Below are 22,916 nucleotides of genomic sequence, written 5' to 3'. Positions count from 1 at the left end.
AAGGAAATTGCAAAAGCTGTGATAAATTATTATGCATTTTACAGATTTATATAGATAAAATACATGTATGAGTAAGTAACTTCTAAATTGAGAGCTTGTTTTTTCAGTCTTCTGGCAGTTGAAATGTACTATTGAAATGTATTTCCTACAGTTTAGCAAAAAGATTTCTTTAGAAATCTTTAGGCATCCATAAAAAATGAGTGAAGATGAAGTTTTAACAGTGATAGGAGCTGCCAGTGTGCTGTGAAAAACAAGGTGTTCTATACATGTGTTCTAAACCACCTTAGCAATGGCCTGAATTTAAATAAAAATTAATAGTTAAGGAACAGGGAAGTAAAAATTTGTCTTCTATACTTTGAGACAAAAGTCTATATAACTGAAGTTAATTTCCCTTCCCAGTAGTGCTGTCTGCCTCTCAGCAAAATGTCATGTGCATTATCATCTTCTTGAGGCAGAGTGAAGGTTATCGGGTGCTCAGCACTTCACGCTGAGTGTTCTGGCAGCACTCGCCCAACCAGTCCAGAGGATTCCTCTAAATCACAGACCTGCCTGTGCCCTCGATGACAAACAGGTTAAGCTGCAGGTCTTCACTGATCATCATTCCTGGTCTGAACCTTTTCTTGACTTGTATTAGCCCAAGAGCCATTTAACTCTGTAGGGTTTTTTGGGGGTAGGTGTGATTTCAGGTGGGGATTGAGTTCTCTTTTGCAGTCTTGGCTGCCCCTTGCTTTTTCTGTGGAGCTGTGTGGTGTTTCATTGGCCTCCATAGCTTTAGATTTGCAGTTGGTTTATGGAGGGCTGGATATTAAAAGAGCAGAATAGTTGTGGTTTGACAAGTATTTACTTTGGAGAAACTCTGGTAAGAAATTGGGCACATCAGTCACTCTGGGATAAAGTTAGTTTTGTTTTCATCAGTGCCTCTCAGAATTAGCCAACCTATCTAGTCTGCAGTTGTGTACACATATGAATTGTCATCATGTGAATGTGTTTCTTGCAGCTGTTACCTACCTTACCCTTCTGCGTTGTTGCCCGTGGTATTATGTGACTATTTTCTTGAAGTTTTGATGTTAGCATTTAACAAGGGTTTATGTCAGTTTTCTCTTTCCAGATGTTAGAGCTATAATATGAGATGGTAAAATGAACTGTGGTGAGGGGTTCCTATTTTTTTTTTTTTAAACAAGCTGGTTGATCACCATATACAAATATGTGCCTTCTGAAATGGCATGCACTCTAACATTTTTTTCCCTGATCTGTTTTCATTTGTAAATACTTTAAACTTTGCTTATATAAATTTACATTTCATTGTTTTCATTAAAATAGATCAGATCTGCTAATGTGCTGTTACATGTGTTGGAATTGGAAAGTACTGATAGGTAGATACAGATTACCAGTTGCTCTATCAGATGAAAATACGTCCTTGAAACTGAGTCACATTAGTGATGATCTAGTATTTTTTTATGTCACACTTGCACAGTTTTATAAACTACCACAGTGAGACTGAACAAAGACAATTCTAATGAAAAAGCTCTTTTTAAAGGGAGAGAATATGATTGTAATTTTACCATCAGGCATATTAAACACTAGAGACTTTATCTCTTGTCACACAGTAAACCAACAAATAGATAATAAATTGATGTTAATAAGTTGATAAGCAAGCAATATAATGTCGTAATCTGTCTCACTTTCATTATATAGACATTGAAAAAGGTTGTGTCCCTGAAGGATTCAAGATGAATCACATTAAGTATGAAAATGTTTGGCTAGCAATTCTGAATATTAATAAAAAACTTTGGCTCTGAGCTGGGACATAAGAATAGAGTTGATGTCAATGAAAAGTGTTAATAATATATAACTGTGTGCTGTGCTTCCATTATAATGTACTTGAAGTCCTGCGGTTATTTATCCTTAAGCTTGTAAGGTCTAATTCAGGACTGGTGACCTGGACTTCAATCTAGTTATGGCTTGCAATGACACTAATTACTCTCTGGTGAGATTTTCGTACATTGCACTAAAGAATAAATTATATGATTAGGTGGAAGACTGGCTTGTATCCTCTTCTTTATATGATGGTAGCAGCATCAAAGTAGTAGTGGGTTGTCTTAGCGAACTGTGAGCATACCAGCAAAATTTTCTAGACGTAGGCATTGTCAGTATGTGACTCTGAGTGTCCTAATTACCTTAGAGATTCTATGTAGTCAAGTGACTTCTTATGTTCTTAATTCAATTACATATAGAATTGTCTTCTAAACAAGAAGCTTTCTGGCAGTCTGTTTTTCTTGCGTTAAGTTGTGCTGTGTTTAATACTTATATTAGAAAACACAACAAACTTCTCAGATTTGTGCTTTAACTCTTTGTATCAACACTTTTGAAAAATATTTTGAAGTCTTCATTCATTCCTAACCATTTATAATCTTTTGACCAATTTGTTCAATGCAAGCTTATTTCATTGTATAGCTATCTTGCTATTTGGTCTGTCTTTCATATAGTTCATCTCTTTTCAGTGGGGGAAGAAACCAGTTGTTGAGAAGAAACAGATTCAGATTGCTGCAAACCAAAAGAGAGAGGTGGAGGGGCAGGTTTCAAAATCTTGAGTAGCATGCATACCTAGGAAAAAAAAAAAAAAAGCATTTTAATGTAACTTTACAGAATTGTACAGATCATGATTACAGATGAACTAGTACATAAGTACCTTATGTAGGTCTTAGGGTAAGTAGGAAATGTATAGTAAACAAAATAATTTTGTGAAATAGTGTGTAAAGAGTCTCTTGAAAGATTTGAGAAAATATTCACTTATCTTTAGAAATTGCTTAGATAATTGCTAGGTGATGTATTATGTGTTTGTTCTTCCCCCTCCAAAATCTGTTTCTTTTATAGCTGTTTAACAAGATCTCATGGCCAAAAAGTCCCAGAGCAGTTGAGATATTCACCCTTAGTGGTAAGATTATCTACCACTCTGTCTCCAGCTCTTCTCTGTTTGTCAGACAAATCCAGCATGATCTATCATATTCGTACCAGAGTAATATTTGCTATCTTCGTGTGACTAAAATGTAGTCATTTGCCTTTTAAATTGCAGTTGAAGTGTCTCTTACTTCCTTCTTTCTGTTTGTATTCAAAAACTTGGAAATACTCTCATGCACCGTGGAGCATTATTATGTGTGCTTTATGATGAAACACTAAAACATCACAGTGACAATTCATTGTTGCTGATACAAATCAGGTTTTTGTGTCTGTTGATAATTTGCTTTCATACTCAATTTTTTATGATACTTTACAAATACATATTCATGTGCTTTCTTCTGCTGCGTAGATATTTCTTGCATGCAATATCGTGTTTATCTTGCTTAGCTTTTTGAATGTTGCATTACTTTTTTTTATGTCAAAACAATGTGGGGTTTTTTGGTTGTTTGGTTGTTTGTTTTTTCTGAATATGTAGCTTGTGAATTAAAAATGTTTAAATGTTTTAACAATTAGTTATTTCATCCAGGTGCAAAGAAGAGTCCTGCATAATATGCAGGGTAACCATGAAGAGAGAAAAATTTTCCTAAGCACTTACTTTGTTTGCTTTTATTGGTCTTCAACTGTTGAAAGATCTTTTTTTTTTTTTTTTTTTTTTTGCCATTTCTAGTCTTAGGTACAGATAAATACAAAACTATGTTTTGTGTGTAATAAGTATCTTAAGGTTTTTTAGCACACTGCTTAACCAGGTTGAGGTTAAGCCTGCTAATACTCTGGCAAAGGACTGTGCATGTTCAGCAGGTCTATCTTGATGATTTTTCATTTATACTTTTATGAAAGACTTCCTCATTTCTAAAACAAGCCTCCCATGTATATCTTAAAGTGTATGAAGAGATCTTGAAGTTAAGTGAATATAATAAGCATTTGCAATTTGAAGTCAGCTTTACATAGTCAGAAATAATTGGGACAGGTATCGTTCAGGAAATTTATATGAAAATATGAGAAAATTGGGTGTGCACTTCAAATTGATGAAATACAGTAAAACATACACTTTTGTGTGTGTGCTTATAAATACATAAATGTATGCACGCCCGCAACACACACAAATGTGACAAGGATATTTAGTTTTCTATTTTGAAAAATGGGGGGAAAATACTCCATTTTGGGGGACTTCATGACTGTTATTAATGTGAATTTTTTCAGTAGCAGAAACACGCATTTCAAATTAGTTTTAATCCTAAACATGCCTTTGACAATGATGGTAATTTTTAAACACATGCTGTTGCTGAAAATAATACCAGCCTAAACCGTAAAATGCTAGACTTCCATTCCTTCTAGAAATATGAACTAAACTAGATGTTCTTTTTGGAGTGTGATTTTTTTTGCTATGAACCAGCTGAGGTTTTTTAGGATGTCTTTCAAGTGTACAATATGGTGTTCATTATGTTTTCATCCACGTTGTTAGAAGTGAGATTTGTTCATAGCTGAATAATTAGAACAGGCTTATACATTGAAAGCACCATGTTACTCTGCTTTTAGATGAGAGACGTAGAAGGCGGCAGTGATTGTGACTAGTTATGGAGCTGGTTAACCAGCTAAAGCGTGCCACAGGCTGGCTGACTAAATCTTTAACAGCTTGCAGACTGGGTGGGGTACCCCATCTACCACGCAATGCCAAATCATCCCCATTGAACTCCAAGTGGACAGCACACTGCCTTTCACCCACCTCCTAAAGCCCCTGAACAACTTCAGTGTTTGAGTATGTAAAACAGCACATCCAACACTATTTCTGATCCTCTCAACCTACTCGGTAAGGCTGCTCTGTCTCTGGCCAGAACATAGCTTTTATTTTCATTCTTTTGCTGATGACTTCCTCTGAAGTCTTTGGTGCTTGCCTGTAAAAGAAAAATTTCACATAGATGTCTGTACTGTGTAGGGTGAAGGCTATTTACTTGATAATTATGAAAGATGTTTAGTCCAAATCTGTACTCAGCAAGAGCAAAACTGGTAAGATTCTCTATCAAGCAGTATGTCAGGTTGGCATCTGATCTGTGTGCCAGCATATCTTTTGAGGTATCGTAATACCTGATAGTAAAGAGAACTGTTACTTACCAGCTGTCAAAGAAGTTTTGAGAAAGGTCTAGAAGAGGTCTGTTTAGTTGAAGAACAGGGTAATTGAGATGAACAGAAGTAAGAAGGATTGATTCTTAAAGTTATAAAATAAAGAAGGCCATGTACTCCAGAAAGCTATGTGTAAAAATGTGGTAATGAGGGCCAACAGAGCATGAGGAACAACTCAGAAAGGGTCAAAATGTGTTAAGCAATAGGAAGCCCTTACCAGCAATATCGGTTTACATTTCTGGTTTCTCTCACCTTGAATTTGTTATAGTAAACACGGAAAGAGTTTGGAAAAGGACAGCAAGGATGCTTGAGGGCATGTAACAACTTAGATGTATGAACAAGTGAGCAAAACAGGGCTTTTAAAACTGAATGAGCTGACCAAGAGCAGAACATGACAGATAGTATCTTTTTCCTTTTGATTACAAAGTCAAGTGCTTTCATGTTCCTTTCAGAAGTAATGGAGCTAGGGGGAAGGGGTTATTCCTTCTGTGGAGGAACCAATGGAGCCAAAGGGAGGGAAAATTTCTGAAAATGCTGAGTGCAAGAAGTGAGATTACAGCAGGGCTGGAACATAGCAGCTCAAGCAAAGAGGTTGCTGAGAGGAGCAGGGATTAGTCATGTCAGGTGAGGCCTCAGAGATAGCAAGAATGAACTTGAAAAGGACAGAGAGGACTGACCAAAATCCCCTGCAATTCACAAAGTTGTAGCATTAGCTGCAACTAAGCAAGGAAGTAAGAGCCTTCCTGAAAAATAGCATGGGTAGGGAAAGAACTTCTTCCTCAGTTCTGTCATTTCTAGCCACTTTGAGTTTTCCATATTGAAAAAGTTTAAAGCTCCCTTTTAGCAATTCTAATACCAGGTGAGCTCTTTTCTAGGCAACTCCACCTTTCAATTCCGCAGTCCCATCAAAAAGAATACGATAATGTTCTGCAAAAATGGCAAATAGCTGTGAAAAGCTGAAGAAAGTTAACTGTCATCTGCCTGTTCCAGTATAAGACTTCTTAGAAATCAGTGGAAATGGCTAGATAAGAGCAAACGAAATTGAGCGGGGTTTGGTTGGGTTTTTTGTTTTCAAATAGTAGGTAGTTAAGCTGCAGAAGTCCTTGCTGCAAGATATTATAGATGCTATCACAGGATGGCAATCCTCTCAGAGCTAAAAATACAGACATCACTGCTAGTTAAGGAAAGCCATAAGTTGGAGTCTGGAAGACTATTTGGAGAAGGCAGCAATGCATTTTTCCCTAGGCTGTGCTTTTGGACACAGCAGGAGATGCCAGAAGCCCTTTGGCCTGATTCAGTACAGTACTTTTTCTCCCCTGCTGCTGTTCCACCCAAGTGTACTTTGAGAGGTCATACAGTCTTGTGCTGCTGTGAAATAGTCTGGAGCCTGATCTACTGAAAACCTCCACGTGGGCCAGTACAAGCTCTAATTATCTTGGGTGGGGAAGAACTCAGAACGATCAAAAAATTGAGATTAATTTTCTAGATAGACTTCTTTGTGATACTAAGTGAAATACTTCAGTGTGATTGCGGTTTGGCTAATTACGTGCTTATGCTGTTCTGAAGTTTGATTTGCAAAAATTATGAGCAGTGATATCAGTAGAAACTAGTCTTTGAGTATTGAAGTGTTTTATAATAAATACTCTACTTCCAAGTTAACGAGGTCCTTGACATTTCAGTTAGGTACTCCTTTAGTAGACACTTTTGAACCTAATCTTTCTAGGACTTGCTTATCAATAAGTAAATCAGGTGACACTACCCTCCTTACCTCACTGAGTACGGAGGAAGAGTTCTAAGGAATTGTAACAGTAAACAGTGAACCGTTTTTCTGCTGTACCAGTGAGCACTGTGTACAGAATGTGACAAAGAAATGAACAGGCCAAAGTCCTGCTTGAAGAGTTTGGAGTACATTGAGTACCAGGACTGAAATACAGGGATAGACACGATACTGAAAGCTTTTCAGCTCCTGAGTGTGATCATCAAAGGCATTAAAAAGGATTATTTGTAAAAAGGTGTTTTACGTAGTAAATGCATGTGGCTATGTAAAACTATATTCCCATGCACATAAACAAACAAAAGTAACCCAAGTTGCACAAGGAGTTTAGTTTTGCTTGCTTTCATTTTTGATGCTACATTTAAATTTTGAATGATGCTTTTGTGAGTTTGAAGATTTCAGCTATTTCTTTTGATTCTTTTTGTAATTAGAGCACTTCAGAATTTTAATCTGAAAATGAAGCTGTTAACACAAAAACATTTTATTAATTAAGACTTTTGAATTTAGCAGCTCTGTTTCAGGGTAAGCTTGAAGGAGATTAAGCTCTAATTATTTCAGCTATAACTATCAAAAGTAGAAAAAAAAAAGAAAAAATAAGAGAGAATCGTTCTATGATTCTATAAAAAAGAATAGAGGATGCTATTGGAATATGCAGGTACAGGTGACCATGGAACGTCTCTGTTGAGTAGGGCAGAACATTTATTAATACATATTTGTATATTGCCTTGCATAATTTAGACATAGGATTTTATTCCTGTTTTTCTTCTCCCTCCTTTCTTTTAAAAGTCCACTGTGATTAAACTGCTTCAGGAAGAACATGTCTTGTGAAAGGCTGAGGAAAGGTATGAATACATAAAATTGCATGTGATTAAGAAAAGGAAGAAGGAACTAACTGAACGTTAGGAGAAGGGTTAAGGAAGTTGTCATTCACAGATAGGCAGCATTCCTGTTTCGTTTTGTTTTCTCACCATCTCCTGAGATAATTTTATTAATTCAGATACTCATATAGTAAATATAAACCATGCAGTTTAAATTAATAGATCTGTGATTTTATGGTTTGGGGGATTTTTGCAATTTTTATCTAGATCTTCCTAGTAATTTTGAAGCATTCTATACTAAAATAAGAAGATAGGATACAATCCTTTGTAGTTTTGAAAGTTAAGCAGCTTTCTAACGAATGATGCATTACCCACGCTGCACCAAGTACAATTTATCTAATCAAAGTTATGGGGTATTTGGTTTTCAATCTGAGATATCTTTTGTACCAGTGCTGCTTTTTTTTTTTTTTTTTTAAATTATTTTTAAGATGTGACATCCCCAGGACAATTCCTACTATCTCATGCAGGAGAGGCAGGTCTAAATCTTGCTAGGTTCCTTCCTAGAAAAAAAGATTATGTGAAGAACTCTAGATGTAATATTTATTTCAAAATATATTAAGAACAATAGGTCAAGCTGTTTAATGGAGGAAGGAAGCCACATGAAAGAGCAGTGCTGAGTAACGTACATATGTGATGCTTGGAGTCTTGGGCTGTGTGACAAAGTTTCATCAGCAGAGATAAGGTTGCCGGGGTGTTGAAAATTAATAGAGACGTAGCTGGTGTAGCTGGAGTGACAGAATTCCTGTCATGCACACAGCAAAAAGCCAAAGTATTTTGGCAGAAAACCTCCTCCTTTTGGCATACTTTCATTTTGAGGACTCTTCCAGTACAGTTTGCTGGTATAGCTATGATAGCTAAGACTGCTTGTGGCAGACAAGTTTGGAATAAGAACCTAAAAACAATGCAATTAATCTTTATTGAAAACTTGTCTTCCTATTCCTTACTTGAAAAGAATTGGTAAGTTGTTTATTTTCGTCTGTGAATTTAGTCAGTGGTGAATAATTCTGCATCTTCTTACAGCTTGTGACTGACACTTTGCAAAGAGGAAAAAAAAAAAAGATAATTTCACAGAGTCAGCTCTTTGCTCTTACATTTTTAATCATGTTCCTTAAGAGTTTGTGTCACTTAGCTTCCTATCATTTTGGTTGCTGCTCACTTACACCTGAGAAAAATGGGAGACATTGAGGAGGATTTCCAGTGAAAGTAGAAAAATAAAATGTACTAACTGGGTAGTGATTCTCCCTCACATGACCAGAAGAATTAAAAAAACTGTTTTGCTTTTGGCTGTGCCTGCTACTAAACACCCTGTCATAGTGTGTGAGGTGAGTCACGACTTGTTTATTTATAGCCTTGGCCAATCAAAGCCGAACGCTCTGAACTTCATTCAAGACCAGCAGGCACTTAGGATGTCTTGTAAACATTTGCTCTCTGAGCAAGGAGCGCTCTCCTCGGCAGCAAACAGGACAAGTGCCTGGGTTGTTGCTTATAAAACACAAAACAGACTAGAAGATCGTTGCCTGGATTATCTAGATTGGTAGAGAGAGATAATTCCTTTTTACATCTGAAATGCCAGACAGTGAGGATCTGGGACAAGATGAAAGGTACTGTACATTGATTCTGATGGCCTTCTTGTGCAGCGCCGTACGGACCGAGGCTTCGTGTAATTAATCTGTGTGCACTCCTGAGTTCTCAGCCTAAGATCAGTTTTCTCTGCGTTGTAACAGATCATCTAATTCTTGAGGGTTTTACCTCTAATGCTAACCTGCGGCTTCTTACGAGAGAAGTATTAGATCTTAATGTCTGCATAGAGGTTAAATTGTACAGCTCTTAAATACTTCCTAAACTGAAGCTTAAGGGAAGAAAATACTGGGTGATTTCTACCTACTCACTTTTCCCAACCATGGGACAACTTACAAGCCTCAAAATGTCAAGAGACACAAATAGTTTAGTCAGAGCCATGTAACTGACAGAACCATAACTCATTACTATGAGATAGGGCACTGTGTCCCTTTGAGGCATGCCTGTCTTTCTGAAGTTTAACTTTTGTCATAATTAGCTCATAAAACCAACGGTCAGGACAAGAAGAAGGTAGTTGGATCTAAAAATAACAATTTAACAAATACTGTTTTCCCAAATATGATCCAGCACATTCCTATGAAATAAACGCACTAATTAAGTTTAGATAAATAGATTTTTTTAAAGGTATTTTAAAAGTAGATATTACAGATAATTGGCTGTGACAGAGTTTATAATCTAGGTTTCTTAAAGTCCACATGGTCTTTCCATAGTTACAATTTTTACTGTCTTTGTGTTAATCAAAATGCTGGCTCTAAAATGGTGATAATGAAATATTTGATATTGGAAAAAAAAATTGTATGTGGAAATAGACTTTTTTTTTTTTTTTTTTAGAGCTTAGTTAACAAATTGCCAGAATGTAGAGGCAAATTCAAGGAATTACAAGAATCAGAAGTGAGCATTTTATTATGGCTTTGGATTTGATTTCTTTAGTTAGATTTAAACTTGAGCATTTATGTGGGTGTTTTTCCAATAGGTATGTTAATGTGATATTGAATTGTAAGACAGGTGAAAAAACAGAAGACATTTCTGGTTGTCTGTAGATCAGTATATTCAGGCATGACCACCTAATTGGATGAGTGTGGGTGAATGGATCCCCAGTGGCATAACTGGGTCTCTGCAAGGGTGGCATCACCTACACGTTTCCATTTTCAGTGATCTAAGTTGTGTTTTATATGTGACATAGCTTAAATGTAGTTGTAGTACTAGGTAGCATTTGTTTCTTTTAAGGAAATGTTGACTCATTACGGATAGCCACCAAAGTGTTAATTTCTATTCATTAAAAAATGTTTAGCCAGATCTCCAGTTTGTTAAATTGTATATTTTTCAATACAGGAAAACAGCAGCATGCATGACACATTAAAAACCAAGGTTTTGGTCATAAACTTTTCTTTTTTTTAAATCAATTTTATAAAGGACATGCATCATGTCCTTCCTTGAAAATATGTTGGGTTTGTTTTGGTTTTTTTTAAATCAAGATGGAAGAAAATCTTACCAGCTGAGAAGAAAAAAAAAAAATTCAAGAAAAAAATATTTAAAAATTCAGATTTGGGGGGGGAAATAAAAAGCAACAGTGTTTACCAACATGTAAAAGGATTGAACTGGTATGCAAAGCATACAAGCTTTGTAATATCTATCTTCCTTTGTTCACAATTCGTTCTCTATAAAGCTTTGTAGCAAGCTTTGACAGTTAAACAGAATTAATACTAGGCCTAAACCTCTAGGACCTCTTTTTTTATGAATCAGTGTTGTTTGGGGTTTTGGGGGGGCTTTGATTTTGGTTTTTTTAAACATTTCTGAAGCAGCAACCTGAAAAGCATCATAATAGGGCCTGCTCTCCCCATTTATCGTTTCTGAAACTATCATTATGTTTATTGATCCTGATCTATTCCCTCATCCTTTTGTGTCTTTGCTATTGAGCAAAAAGGTTTGAGAAAATAGTTTAATCAAAAGGTTCCAGTTTTTTCTGGAATGAATTTCCCTTTTTGTCTTGGTGGTAACAAATAGGATATAACTGGAGAAGATTCCTACAGAAGTGCTAATGAGATTTGGTGGAGGTCAGGATATTTTGGTCCAAGTTAAACAAGAGGGAATAAAAGGAGGAGCTATGGGAACTATACTGGATCAACAAGGGAACTGTACTGGAGCAATTTGTTTTAGAATCACAGAAGAGGGAGTGATGTAAATGCACAGATAATGGGGTAATTTTGAGGGGCACACTGAATCAAAACTACTGCTTTATATATTTAAAAAAGGAGGGCAGTGGTGTTCTTGTCGGGGCTGTAGAATGAGCTTTGTTTACTGATCAGTTTCAGCACACTGCACTCTGTTCATCCTTCTCAGATGCAAACAAATACCTCTTACATCCTCTTCCTTCTGGAGTTCATGTCCTACTTCAGCAAATATGTAGTGTTGCATCACAAGTGTATTTCATGAACATGATGGTAACATCATAGTTAAAGATGTGGCATTGGTCAATAGTCTGTTAGTCATACTGTGAATTTAAATGTCTAATAAGTAAAGGAACATAATGCACAAATACATCTTAGTAAGGCTAGTAAAAAAGCTAAGAGTTGTGAAGTATTAGGTACCGCCTCATATCTTCTGTTTTATTATATGATCCTGGGCGGTAGCAGATCAAGAACAGTGAGGAAAGATGTGGTGAAAGGTAAAGGATTAAAAGCAGTTTGGCATAAGGATGATATTTCCCCCCAGTATCATCAGGTACCATCTTTATCATCAGGTCCCCTATAGTTGTCATGTAAGATGGTATCATTTATTTAAAGAAAAAATAAAAAATTGACAACTCATGAGGAACCTAATGATAGTCAAGAATGTATAACAGGTACTGTGAATAATCAGTCCTGAAGTGTTGGAAGCACATGGCCATTCAGGCTTCAAAGAGGTATCGATGTGTAACAACTTCTATCAGAACAATGTCTCTGTTGTTCTAATTGCTGTCACCTGCCTATTATTGAAAAGGATGGTGCACCAAACTGTTAACCAGGAACCTTTTTTGACTTGAATAAAAACGGGAGAGAAAGCTGTGTTATTTTCAACCAGTTGATTTTGAACTACAGTCTTGTAGTGCATGATATTTCTCAGTATGTGCTTGGACTTAGAAAAATAGGAATACAGTTTAAAGTCAAATCTGCATGTTATTTAATTACTCAAAGTATGTTAAATTGTAAGTATATAAGAATATTTGTTTCTTCTTCTAGTATTAGTTAATAAAGTGGAAAGCATCTGATTTCCTTTTCTGATTTAATTCAGTGCACAAATATAGGCAACAAGTGGTTAGCTCATGCCAGGAACTCTCAGTAATGCATCAAAGTAAATCATCACCTGCTCACACAAAATAATTTAAAACCCATTGAAAAGAGTAAGAATGAAGTTCCACGCAGAAAGAGTTTAAAAGCTGCCTTGTAATATTGCACAAAAATTTGTTTTCATGTTTTTGCAAGTTAAAAGTATTCTTTGTCTGGCACTTGAAAATCCACTTTTCCTTTTTTGTGCAGCTGCTCTGCAACTCAAGGAACGCTCACCTCATCTTTCCTAGCTGTTTGACTTTGAGAGGCCTTGAACTAGGAGTATCCCAGCTGAATAATGTGGAGGCTGAAGGAGGAAAATGAATTGATTTTGTGAAAAAGGGTTAAAAGAGTTGTCTTTGTGGGAGAAAAATAAACGTGAAAGAATTGCTTCTAACAGCTGGGCAGAGCTGTTTAAAGTTCTACAAATAGACCTTTATGCTCCTGTTGATAGAAACAAGACTTCCTTACTCTTCTGAACAAAGATAGTGGCATAAAAATGTCTCTTTTGCATCACCAGTTTCTATTACACATGGGAAGCTGACCTGGAAGATCCCAGCCCTTGTAATGTCTTGGTAAAAAGCATAAGCATGTATTAATAGCATTATAGTCTTTGCTAAACAGAAAGCAAGTCTGTAATAGTATTTATGTGTCACTTAAACACTCAATTTTCATGCAAAGAGACATTTAAAAAATCTACGCTTATTGACTTAAGTCATGACTTTGGACTAATAGCACTTGGCTATCAGATCACATTTCATATTTTGAATGACCTCAAACTGGAGTAGCTGGTGTTCTCATGGGAGCTGGACAAGAGTAGTACAGGTCGAAGGGAGGGCTTCCCCTGGGAGCTGACCTATCAGTTTGCTCAGAGGAGTCTGTCTAGAGAAGCTGGACAATAAAATGCCGCAAATTTAGTGGGAGTATATTATGTTTATTTTAGAGGGAAGTTCAGCAAAAAGTGATATTTAGTACAGTCTGCTGTGTTGAGGAACTTGTGTACTGGAATTGTCTTCAAACAAGTTGGAGTTAGTTTGTATCTGATCAGCTAAGGAAAGACAATACGACTGCTTATTAAGACTTTGTAAGATGACTGATGTTATATTTGAATAGAGGAATGCATCACCTCCAAAATAAAGTCCTGGTAGTAATGGGGTATTTTTATTTTTTTTAAAGCAAACATGACAAGATGAGTTCCCCTATCCCTCTTCAGAACACTTGAGGGCACTTTTATAATAGGATTGCTTTCATTTTCAGAAAATTTTGTTCTTGACTAGTAGTATAAGCAAAAAAATACCTTAATTTGTGGGATTGATATTGTTTAGCAGCACACCAGTGGTAAAATGTTCCCATGTCAGTTGAAGAAAATATCATTATGGCTGTAGTTTAACACACCATGCAAGAAGCTTATGGAATCAGGGATGAAAGGTTGCTTATGTGAAGTTTTAGTGACAGTCACATGTCTTGGCCAGTCTGCTGTGCAGTCCATTGAGAAAACCACATCCAGCCTCATCAGATGTTGATGATTTAAACATATTTCTTGAACAGTAATATTACTGAAAAATACTCTTGTTCAGGAAATAAAAGGGGCATGCATGTTACTGAAAGCTGTGAAATAAGATCTTTTTTTCAACTTTTTATTGCACACCTTCTCCTAAAAGTAAGTAACAGCAAATTGGACTGACTCATTGTTAATAACAAGCACAAAACTGAAGTGTCAAATGAAGATAGATGAGGTCAGAAAGAAAACGCTTTAGAAGCTTGAGAAGCAATGTTGCATGGTATGAACAATTCATTTAGTTCTTAGAAACTGTGTATTTGAACTATAGGAGAGATGATAATTAAAGGAGATTTTTGGATTGGGAAGTGTTGTTGTTCAAGGTTGATAACTACATTCTCCAGCTTCAATTTAAAAACAAAATCTAACTTTATTAGAGATTTCAAGTGTGCCCAAGCCTTAACACTGAAGGGATGTAAAATGTGTAGTACTGTTTGCCACAGTATTACGTATTGGTGAAAGCCTAAACCTGTGCAGCACCTATAGATTAGCAATGAGAAATAAAGTGCATATGGATACCTACAAGCTAGAGAGAATTCTATTGGAAAAGCTTTGTAGAGTTTGTAGCAAAAAGGCTGTAGATGAAGATTCTCACTACAGTTTGCGAACAGAGTGTCTTTGTGGATGCTTCCTCTGTTCCTCATTCTTTCAGTGATGCAGCATCCTTTCATGGAGATCTTTGAAGCAAGCAGAATTTTACATGGTGCCCCAGTGATTCATTTAAATTGCAAGTCTTGTTGACTTGGTCATAGCCACATGACACAAATATAATTATTTTAGTATACTTAATGATTGCATAGGATCCAGAAGTGGCACAGGATAAAGCACAATTCTACATAATCACCTTTTAAATTAGCCACATAGGTCATTAAGATGCTATGCTGTGAGTTCAGTGGGCTTGCTATTATGTTTTTCCACCTAGTGCATATAACATTCACAAATTTGTTACATTGTATTACAGTAAGGCTAATCAATATTTTATTGTTTTCTACCACACAGTTCATAATATATTTCTGAGGTTTTGCCATTGGTACTTTAATACACTTAACTGTAAAATGTGTTTTTTATGCTTTTTATGTTTTGGAGGGAGAGACAGTTATTTTCATTTTGAGTATGTGGTCACCTGAAATTTAGATGTAAAAAACCCATTTAATATGTTTTTCACAAACTTTCAAAATCTATATACTATTTTACATCTTTTATTTCTGTATCTGAATAATTCAGAAGACAAATTTTAAAATATATTTTTGGCGTGGGTCTTCAGGTATAGAATGTTTCTCTCAAAGAAGTGTAACTGCATCATTAAAACGTCCCTTCTGCACTGTGGTGATTCCTTTCCTCACAGGAGAGACCTGTGAAATCTCTGAAAAGGTAAACCTGCTTGATTGGGTTTTGCTAACAGTTTACACACTTGGTTTCATTCAGTCAAGTTCTGTACTTAACTCCTGGTTGCCTGTGAGGTTTGTCCTTAGATACCCACATCCTTTACAGCTGTGTTGTTCTATATAAGCACTAGATACTACTTTTTAAAAGACTACGTAACAGCCATATTACCTACATTTTGATTTACATATCTTCAGGAATGTAACTTTCAGTTCTTCCACCTTGACTAATACATTCTAAGTTACCCTTAAAATTACAGAGTCTGCACAGGTTTCAAGTGTGTGTGGTTACAGTTGGGAAATCAAGAGTGTTTAGAAGCTCTGTAATTACTAACTCTGTTTATGTAGGTGCAATCCTTCAGATTCACCACATCATGGTGTACTTTGTCACTGCTGCAGTTCTGAGTAGTGTATCTATGTGAAGATACATATAAAACTGTGTACACATAATTAAAAAAAATCCAGCACATCACGAAAAGATCTTTAAACCAGTAACATGAGAGCTGCTGACCTTTCTGAGAGAAATGTGACAGGGTTTTGCTCGAACAGATGTCTAGATACAAAATGAGCGCATGACACCATCAGTCATTTTTAGAGAATGTAATGCCACTGGCTCTTCTGGCCAGAGTTTGTGACTGTGATGAGTTGAAGCATCTGGGGTGGGAGGGTGGTTTTTTGCAGCCACTAGGTAACAGTTTATGCATTTGCTCAGTTTTAGATATGATGCAGTAGGTAGTCAGAAGCATACGAGTAATTAATTTTCTCCCTGAACGCCTTCAATGTTATTGACTAGTTACAGAGTACAAGTGCAATATCAAATTCAGGATAAGTGATGGGAGTGTAAAGATTTATTCTTTCTAAATCGTGCACAGAAGTCTTTGAAGGTGTTCAGAGAGGATCAGCTACTTAATATCCCCAAAGGAGCACCTGGACAGGAGTCCCAAAAGGTGTTTTGGCAGAAAGTATAGGGTTCGCATTTAAGTCATTTGTTAAGATACTGCAACTCCGCTAATATTATGCTGAAGTAGTTTTTTATGCTCTTGGTTGACTGGTGTCATAGTCACATACTCCATGTTCATCATCCACATCACATATCTTCTTTTTTTCCTTTTTGTCTTTAAATGTGATCACTGAAAAATGAATTTGTCTGGAGTATGCATCGTTATGTGTCTGTCAGCTTTTGATCTAATGCACGTTTAATGCTTATCTCTGTTTCTACAAGGGCATGACATAATCTCTCTATTTTTGTGTACATACAACTGTAGTTTGTGCCTCCTTTCTCTCTCACTCCCCCTTCACCAGGATCTCTGTGGCTGCTCCCTAGTTCCAGCCCTCAGGCCTGGGGTAACACTGCCGCTCAGGGGGGCTCTGGGGGGAAGGGGCAGGAGGGACAGACCTTACCAGGGCTGGCAGTTGTTGGGAGGTGTGAACAAGAAAAGGCAACGTGCATCTGATTGTCGCAACCTGACCTTCTTACACCTCTGGTTGCCCAAGATCAGAATAAGGCTTCATAACAGTCCTTGGTGTTCTTTGTAAAATAGAAAAGCATGGCTATAGCAAAACTGACAAAGGTGTCTCATGACTTCTTGTGTCCTACAAGAAACTGCCAAGTACTCTTGCAGAGCAAGCTTAATAGTGGGTTTGTAATGTTTTGAAGCAAACTTCACCTCTACCATCCACTCATCTTGCTTGGCTGCTTCTTTGGCATGCAGACCATGGGACCAAAGCATCTAGCAGCGTATTTTATTTGCACTGCAGCTCACGCTACCAACATCTTTTCAAATTGGCAAAAGAAAGCATTAACATCCAAGAGAAGCAACTCTCCCTGCAAAAGTGCCATTTTTTTATATAATTTGCATCAGTTTTTTGAATTGTTGTTAGTTATCCCACTGTACCTTGTTGTATCTCTTCCTTGTTATATTGTCTTTATAATCTGAAAATAGCTTGCATTATTATTTTAGTTTATGCTTTCATCTTTCCCCCCCTCCCAGTTTTGCTATTAACTTAAAGTTAGTAAACTATCTACAACTGTCCTATGTATTTCAAAGCTGATAGTAGTCATCAGGCCTATCCGTTCTCTCTCTTTGTGCTTCCACTAAGATCTCTTTGTCAACAATTTTAAATAAAGGATAGGAGTAAAGTCTGTAAAAGGTTTTGTAATTCAGAATACTGTCAAAATACTTTCAACACTAGAATAAACAGGCAACTCTTAACATATATATTAATGCTGCACACTGACCATTGTATATTCATAAAGGCTGGAAGCAATGTTTCTTTAAGGAGAGTAGCCTATCCATTAAAAATTGAAGTTCTTGTAAGACAAAAGCCTTGTATACTATTCTCAAGCTGCTAATTATCAGAGAGGGTAGAAATTGAAATCACTCTGTGGATAGGAGGCAGACAAAAAGTTCTGTGTAACATTGCTTATCACTCCCACTGGGTTCCTGCAGCATTCTTCATGAGTTATTTATTTTATTTACATTCTCTGTTAGAGGCAAATATGTGCATGCAGTGCCATGAATGGCTGGAAAATATGTTGCTTTTTCTGTCTTACGAAAGTCACCTAGTCCAAGACATGATCCTCTCTCTCATCCTATGTATTCAAAGCATACCATTTTAAATTCTTTATGGGTTTTTTTCTTGAATATTCACCCTGAATATTTTGTAATGTAAGAGGAAATCACATTACTGCAATACTGTAAGTACTATACTATAATAAAGTCAGGAATAGGGCAACAATTTGGGGTTTGATCTTTAATCAGTTTTACACTGTGGTTGAAATATTACGCTTTCCTTAAGTCATGTTCTGCGCTCCAGTATGCATATGATAGTTTGAACATGGTTCCCCTATATATGCTGTTTATGTTCTGTATGAAATGGCTCCCAGACCTTGCTCTAATATCGATGTTGCAGTGTCACCACCTCGTGGTGAAGTTGCTGTACAGTCGTTAAATAGAGGCATAGAGAAAGATGAAGTTTCTCCATGCGTGTTTAACTAGACATTTTTGAGATAAATTATTCCTGGCTTTTTACAAAAATTAATCTTCCAGAGACTATCTGAAAACAGGAGAAGCTGATTAACCTCCATTATGTTAGGAAAGGTGCTTCCAAGTAATCAATATGTCTGCAGTGCAACAGAAAAGGAGGTGTGTAACATTCCCATGTAGAATAAAAAAGGGTATCGTGTGTGGGAGAAGAAGACTTATTCCTGCCTTAGATGTAAGTATGTAAAAACTAACAAATTTCAATGTGGGTAGCAGTTGGAGCAAAGTGTACAATTCAACATAAGCCCAAAATCCTCTTACGCTGTGTATTTAGGAGAAATGAGAGCAAGAATTTATATTTGTAATAAAAAAAGTAGCTTTGGACCTTGCTGAATTGGATGTCAGACACGTTGTCTGTGGTTTGGTTGAAATGTTAGTTAAATTAAGAACTTAAGTTTGGTATTCGTTTTGCCGAGACATTGGATTTGAAATTCAGATTTCACTTTCTCCTTTTATCACAGTTTGTAAAATAGAAGTGACATATCTTTTGGGTTATACAACTGAAGATTTGCAGAGGGGTTTTTTTAGTTGAAAAAAAAAAAAAAGTGAAACAGACATTTATTTATATATTTACTTATCGTTTGCCTAGTTTTGTTATTAACCTGTGATCCGAAATCTGGGGTAATAATGTAATTCCAAACTTTTCTTTTTGTTTGATGTTATAATGTAATAAAGAGTGTGGACTACATTATTTTACTTGCTATCATGATTCATTGATCAAAGCTTCTATCTAATTTTGGCCACTTGAACCTTTTAATAACTACCCCTTCAGTGTTGTGTTGGTGTATCTTGCTTGCTGCCATGTGAGAGATCACTTCCCTTCAGTGCAGTATCAGCATATAGCCACAGCCCTACAAAGAGAAGCAAATCAGAAGTTTATCTTTTTAGGAAAAATCAATATATCTTTTGTAGTCCAGTGCAGTTTTATGTGTAACTTTCAAGTAAATAATTTCCAGAATTCAACCCCCTTTTTCTTTCAACCATTATCTCCTTGGGCTGTATAAGTAAACCAGTTGCTCTTGCTAGAAAGATCTGCATTGCAGTTCTTGGTGCAAGTGGGCTATGAACCCATGCCATATAAAAACATTACTGGACGGTTTTGCTTTATAGACTGAAAAAGTAAAAATAACATCAGAGAGCAAAATTTTTTAAAGCACTTTAAAAAGAAAACAACTCTAGTTTGTGTGTTCCTGCAAGTTTGTGAACTAATTCTAAGGGATCTGAAAAATAATTATGACAAAAAATAAGCTTATTTTGGTAGGGTTAAATTTTTTGTATAGGGATCCACATCTGTTTTGAACAATGTTGGGTGTTAAGCAAATTAAAAAGAAGTACTCTAATTTTAATATGTACCATTATGTCTGTCACTTAGAGGAACAAAACTCCAAAGTAACACCTGAACCAGGAGTCTTGATACACTGTGGATATCAGGGCTGTTGTACATGTGCATCGATAATGCCAGCGGCTCACAAAAATGCAAACATATATTCAAAAACTTTAAAATCTTCATGGCTTTCCTTGTACCAAGAAATGAGAGACCTAAAACATAATGGTGCCTTATTAGTAAGAATCAACTAATCATAGCTAATAAAATATAGCACAGCAAAGGCAGATTATGCATGTGTCCTCAGTAGGGAAGGTAGACAAAAGCAACCTGTTAACCAGCTTTCAGCTGAGAAAAGTCTGAATGCTCATGATGGCTTTTAATTTTTACAATATGTCGTTGAACAGCGTGGAAGCTTTTAATCACTACAGGTGTTTTTACAAGTGATGCTAGATAAATTTATGGGGTTTTAGTCTTATGTTTGCTACCAAAGCCCCAAAATTTTACATCTTGTTGCTCCTAATATTAAAACAAATGTTTAAATGTTACTTTTGAACACCAAGTCCATACATAAAGTTCGAACAGCAAAAATCTCATCAGTCACTTACTGATGCTTGCTAAAATTTAAATTGTCCCAGGGAACTATTGGAGGGTGTTTGCATTCTGAATAACAAGAAGAACTGTTAACAAGGCCTTGTGGTATTTTAGTAGCTAAATAGCAGAGTAATTATTTGGAAATACGAGTTGGCAGTTGAATCTGACGGCCTCTGTGTATGTCCTTATTGCTGCACTCTGACCCTTGTACACTCCTTTTTTTCATAATGTAGTTTTTTATTTATGCTGTAATTTGATCCACCTGTGATAAAGGGTTTACTATGAATGCAGTGATGAAATGGATATTTAATGGATTATGTATCTGAGAAAAATGACTGTGGGATTGTTTATGGCTTTACTTGCATTCACTGTGATCAAAAATGTGTGTACTGAGCAGTGAATTATGTGGAAGATAACTTTGTAAAGTTGGTACAAAATTTACTTCGGATTCTCTGTATTTGCATGGTGGTACATCCGTTCTTTGTACCAGTTTGGTTTGATATTGACTGTCCCTTGCATGTTTTTCCTTTCATTTGTTGTTTCATAAAATGTCTCTGTTGTAGATGTTTTGTCTACTGCAAAAAGTATACAATGTGATCATTGAAACTGGATATTGTCTAAATTGATCAGCCCCAAAGTAGATACATATGCCTTCTCATGTTTTTCAGCAAATTCCTCAGTACATTTTTTTAAATTTTATTAAAAGAACTGAACAGTCAGAAGCGAAGCTTTAGAAACAGTCATTTCAATGTAATCAAAAAAAAATCAGTAAGGAAATTAAATCAAGACTTCAAGAGCAATTTCTTTTTTTCTAAGTTGGATAACACTCTCATAGGAATCATCATAGTTTGCAGGACAAGACAAAAAATCGAAAACAAACAGCACAAGGATTATATGCATGAAATTAAATATATTAATATTTATGGACATCCTGTGGCAATGAAAAGTACTGTGGTATATTTTTTAAGAAAAAATAGTATTAAGAAACAAGTTTGGGCTTCAGGTGCTTAATTTAGATGACAACTGTGCCTTGAACTCGGTGTTTTCATATGGCCAGAATTAATAAACAGTAATTTCTTCTGTAATTGCTTGTATGGACTGAGAATTGATACTACTGAGCAGATTTTTTTTAAATTAAAAAAGATCAAATCAGCTAAATATAAAATCTATTGAAACAAGCATAGCAGCAGCCATTGGGTCACTGAAGGCTATAGCTTTACAACATGATGTTTTCAAACAGTTTCCATTTTCAAATGAGCTATAACCAAAGTTGTTGGGTATTTTTGTTTGTTTTACTCAGCTGGAAAATCATCAATTCCAGGCAAGACTACAGACCCAGAATAAATCAGTGCATTTCAGAAACACTGATGAATTTATTTGTATTTCTTCAAGAAATGTCCCACTTCAAGGAACAAAACCCTGGCAAGGTAAGCAGTCCAACTCTTTGATACTGTTTAATAAAAAGGTGACATAGATTTTAAAAACAAGCAAGCAAAAAAAAGAAAAATAAAATACACATTATGATACACTCAGTCATGAGTTTTTGGTAACTTTTTGATGTGGAGAACACAGGTAGGTTGTCAGTGAGCAAAGTTGCTCACATTAAAGTTTATACAGTCCCTCCCCTTACAGCTGCTGGAACCTCACCAGTCATTCCATGGAAAGGAAATTTAAAACATCACAATTTAATAAAAACTTGAAAAAGCAGAAAAAGTATACAGTTCCTAAACATACACCTTTTTATTTTTTCCCCAAATAACTAGTTTTCAGAAATAGCTGCACAAGTATTACATGATAGAAGAGAATTCCTCATATTTTATTGTGATAATTTTTCTTCTATACAGATATAGTTGATGGTTTTGGGTTTTTTACTGGAAAGACTGAGCTGGAGAACCCAGTTCATGAAGAGGCAAGCAAGCGAAGGTTTCTTCTTTCCAAATAGGAAGAATATCATTATGTAGTTCTAGTGAAAAGTGAAGCAGCTTTCTTTTACAAAGAAAAATATAAATAATGTAGAAGTATATCATGGCAATAGTAATTTTATTTTTATATTTGTATTGCTAAATCAATTTAAAAGGAGATTAGGAGGCTTTTTCTCCTCTTTTGATCTCAATTAACTTGGCCACAAAATCTTTCCTGAAAACAGGCCCTTCAGAATTAGCAAATAGGAATTATCTAGTACCACACTCAAATATTATTTAGACTGAAAATACAGACAAGCAACAGGATGAAAAAATTTCAAAGATGAATAAATGATACAAAAATAAGTTATATGTTTAGGATAATAAAGTTATATTTAAAAGAGCTAGGTGTATATTGAGGTAAGGAAATGTGGTATCAGTATACACAACCCCATAATTTTGTCATGTACATGACACAGTAACTGTATGTTAAGATATGTTT

At 35.8% G+C, this 22,916-nt stretch overlaps 1 protein-coding gene across 2 annotated transcripts in view; it reads left to right on the top strand.

Annotated features, from left to right (window-relative positions):
• Positions 1–22,916, top strand: part of RETREG1 (reticulophagy regulator 1) — a 68,262-nt gene that overhangs the window by 32,406 nt on the left and 12,940 nt on the right. Inside the window, exons 1-2 of one of the 2 annotated variants that reach the window (XM_074899539.1) lie at positions 9,126–9,329; positions 21,814–21,940. In XM_074899539.1, coding sequence (XP_074755640.1) covers positions 9,295–9,329; positions 21,814–21,940 — 162 coding nt within the window. In that variant the 5' untranslated portion in view covers positions 9,126–9,294. Of the gene's footprint in view, positions 1–9,125; positions 9,330–21,813; positions 21,941–22,916 lie in introns of those variants that run through there. The other variant, XM_074899538.1, reaches the window with a different exon arrangement.

Source organism: Athene noctua, chromosome 2 (genome assembly GCF_965140245.1).
Source record: "Athene noctua chromosome 2, bAthNoc1.hap1.1, whole genome shotgun sequence".
In the NCBI taxonomy this organism is placed as follows: domain Eukaryota; kingdom Metazoa; phylum Chordata; class Aves; order Strigiformes; family Strigidae; genus Athene; species Athene noctua.
The sequence above is the reverse complement of the archived record's forward strand: the minus strand, read 5'-3'. Positions and strand labels throughout refer to the sequence as shown.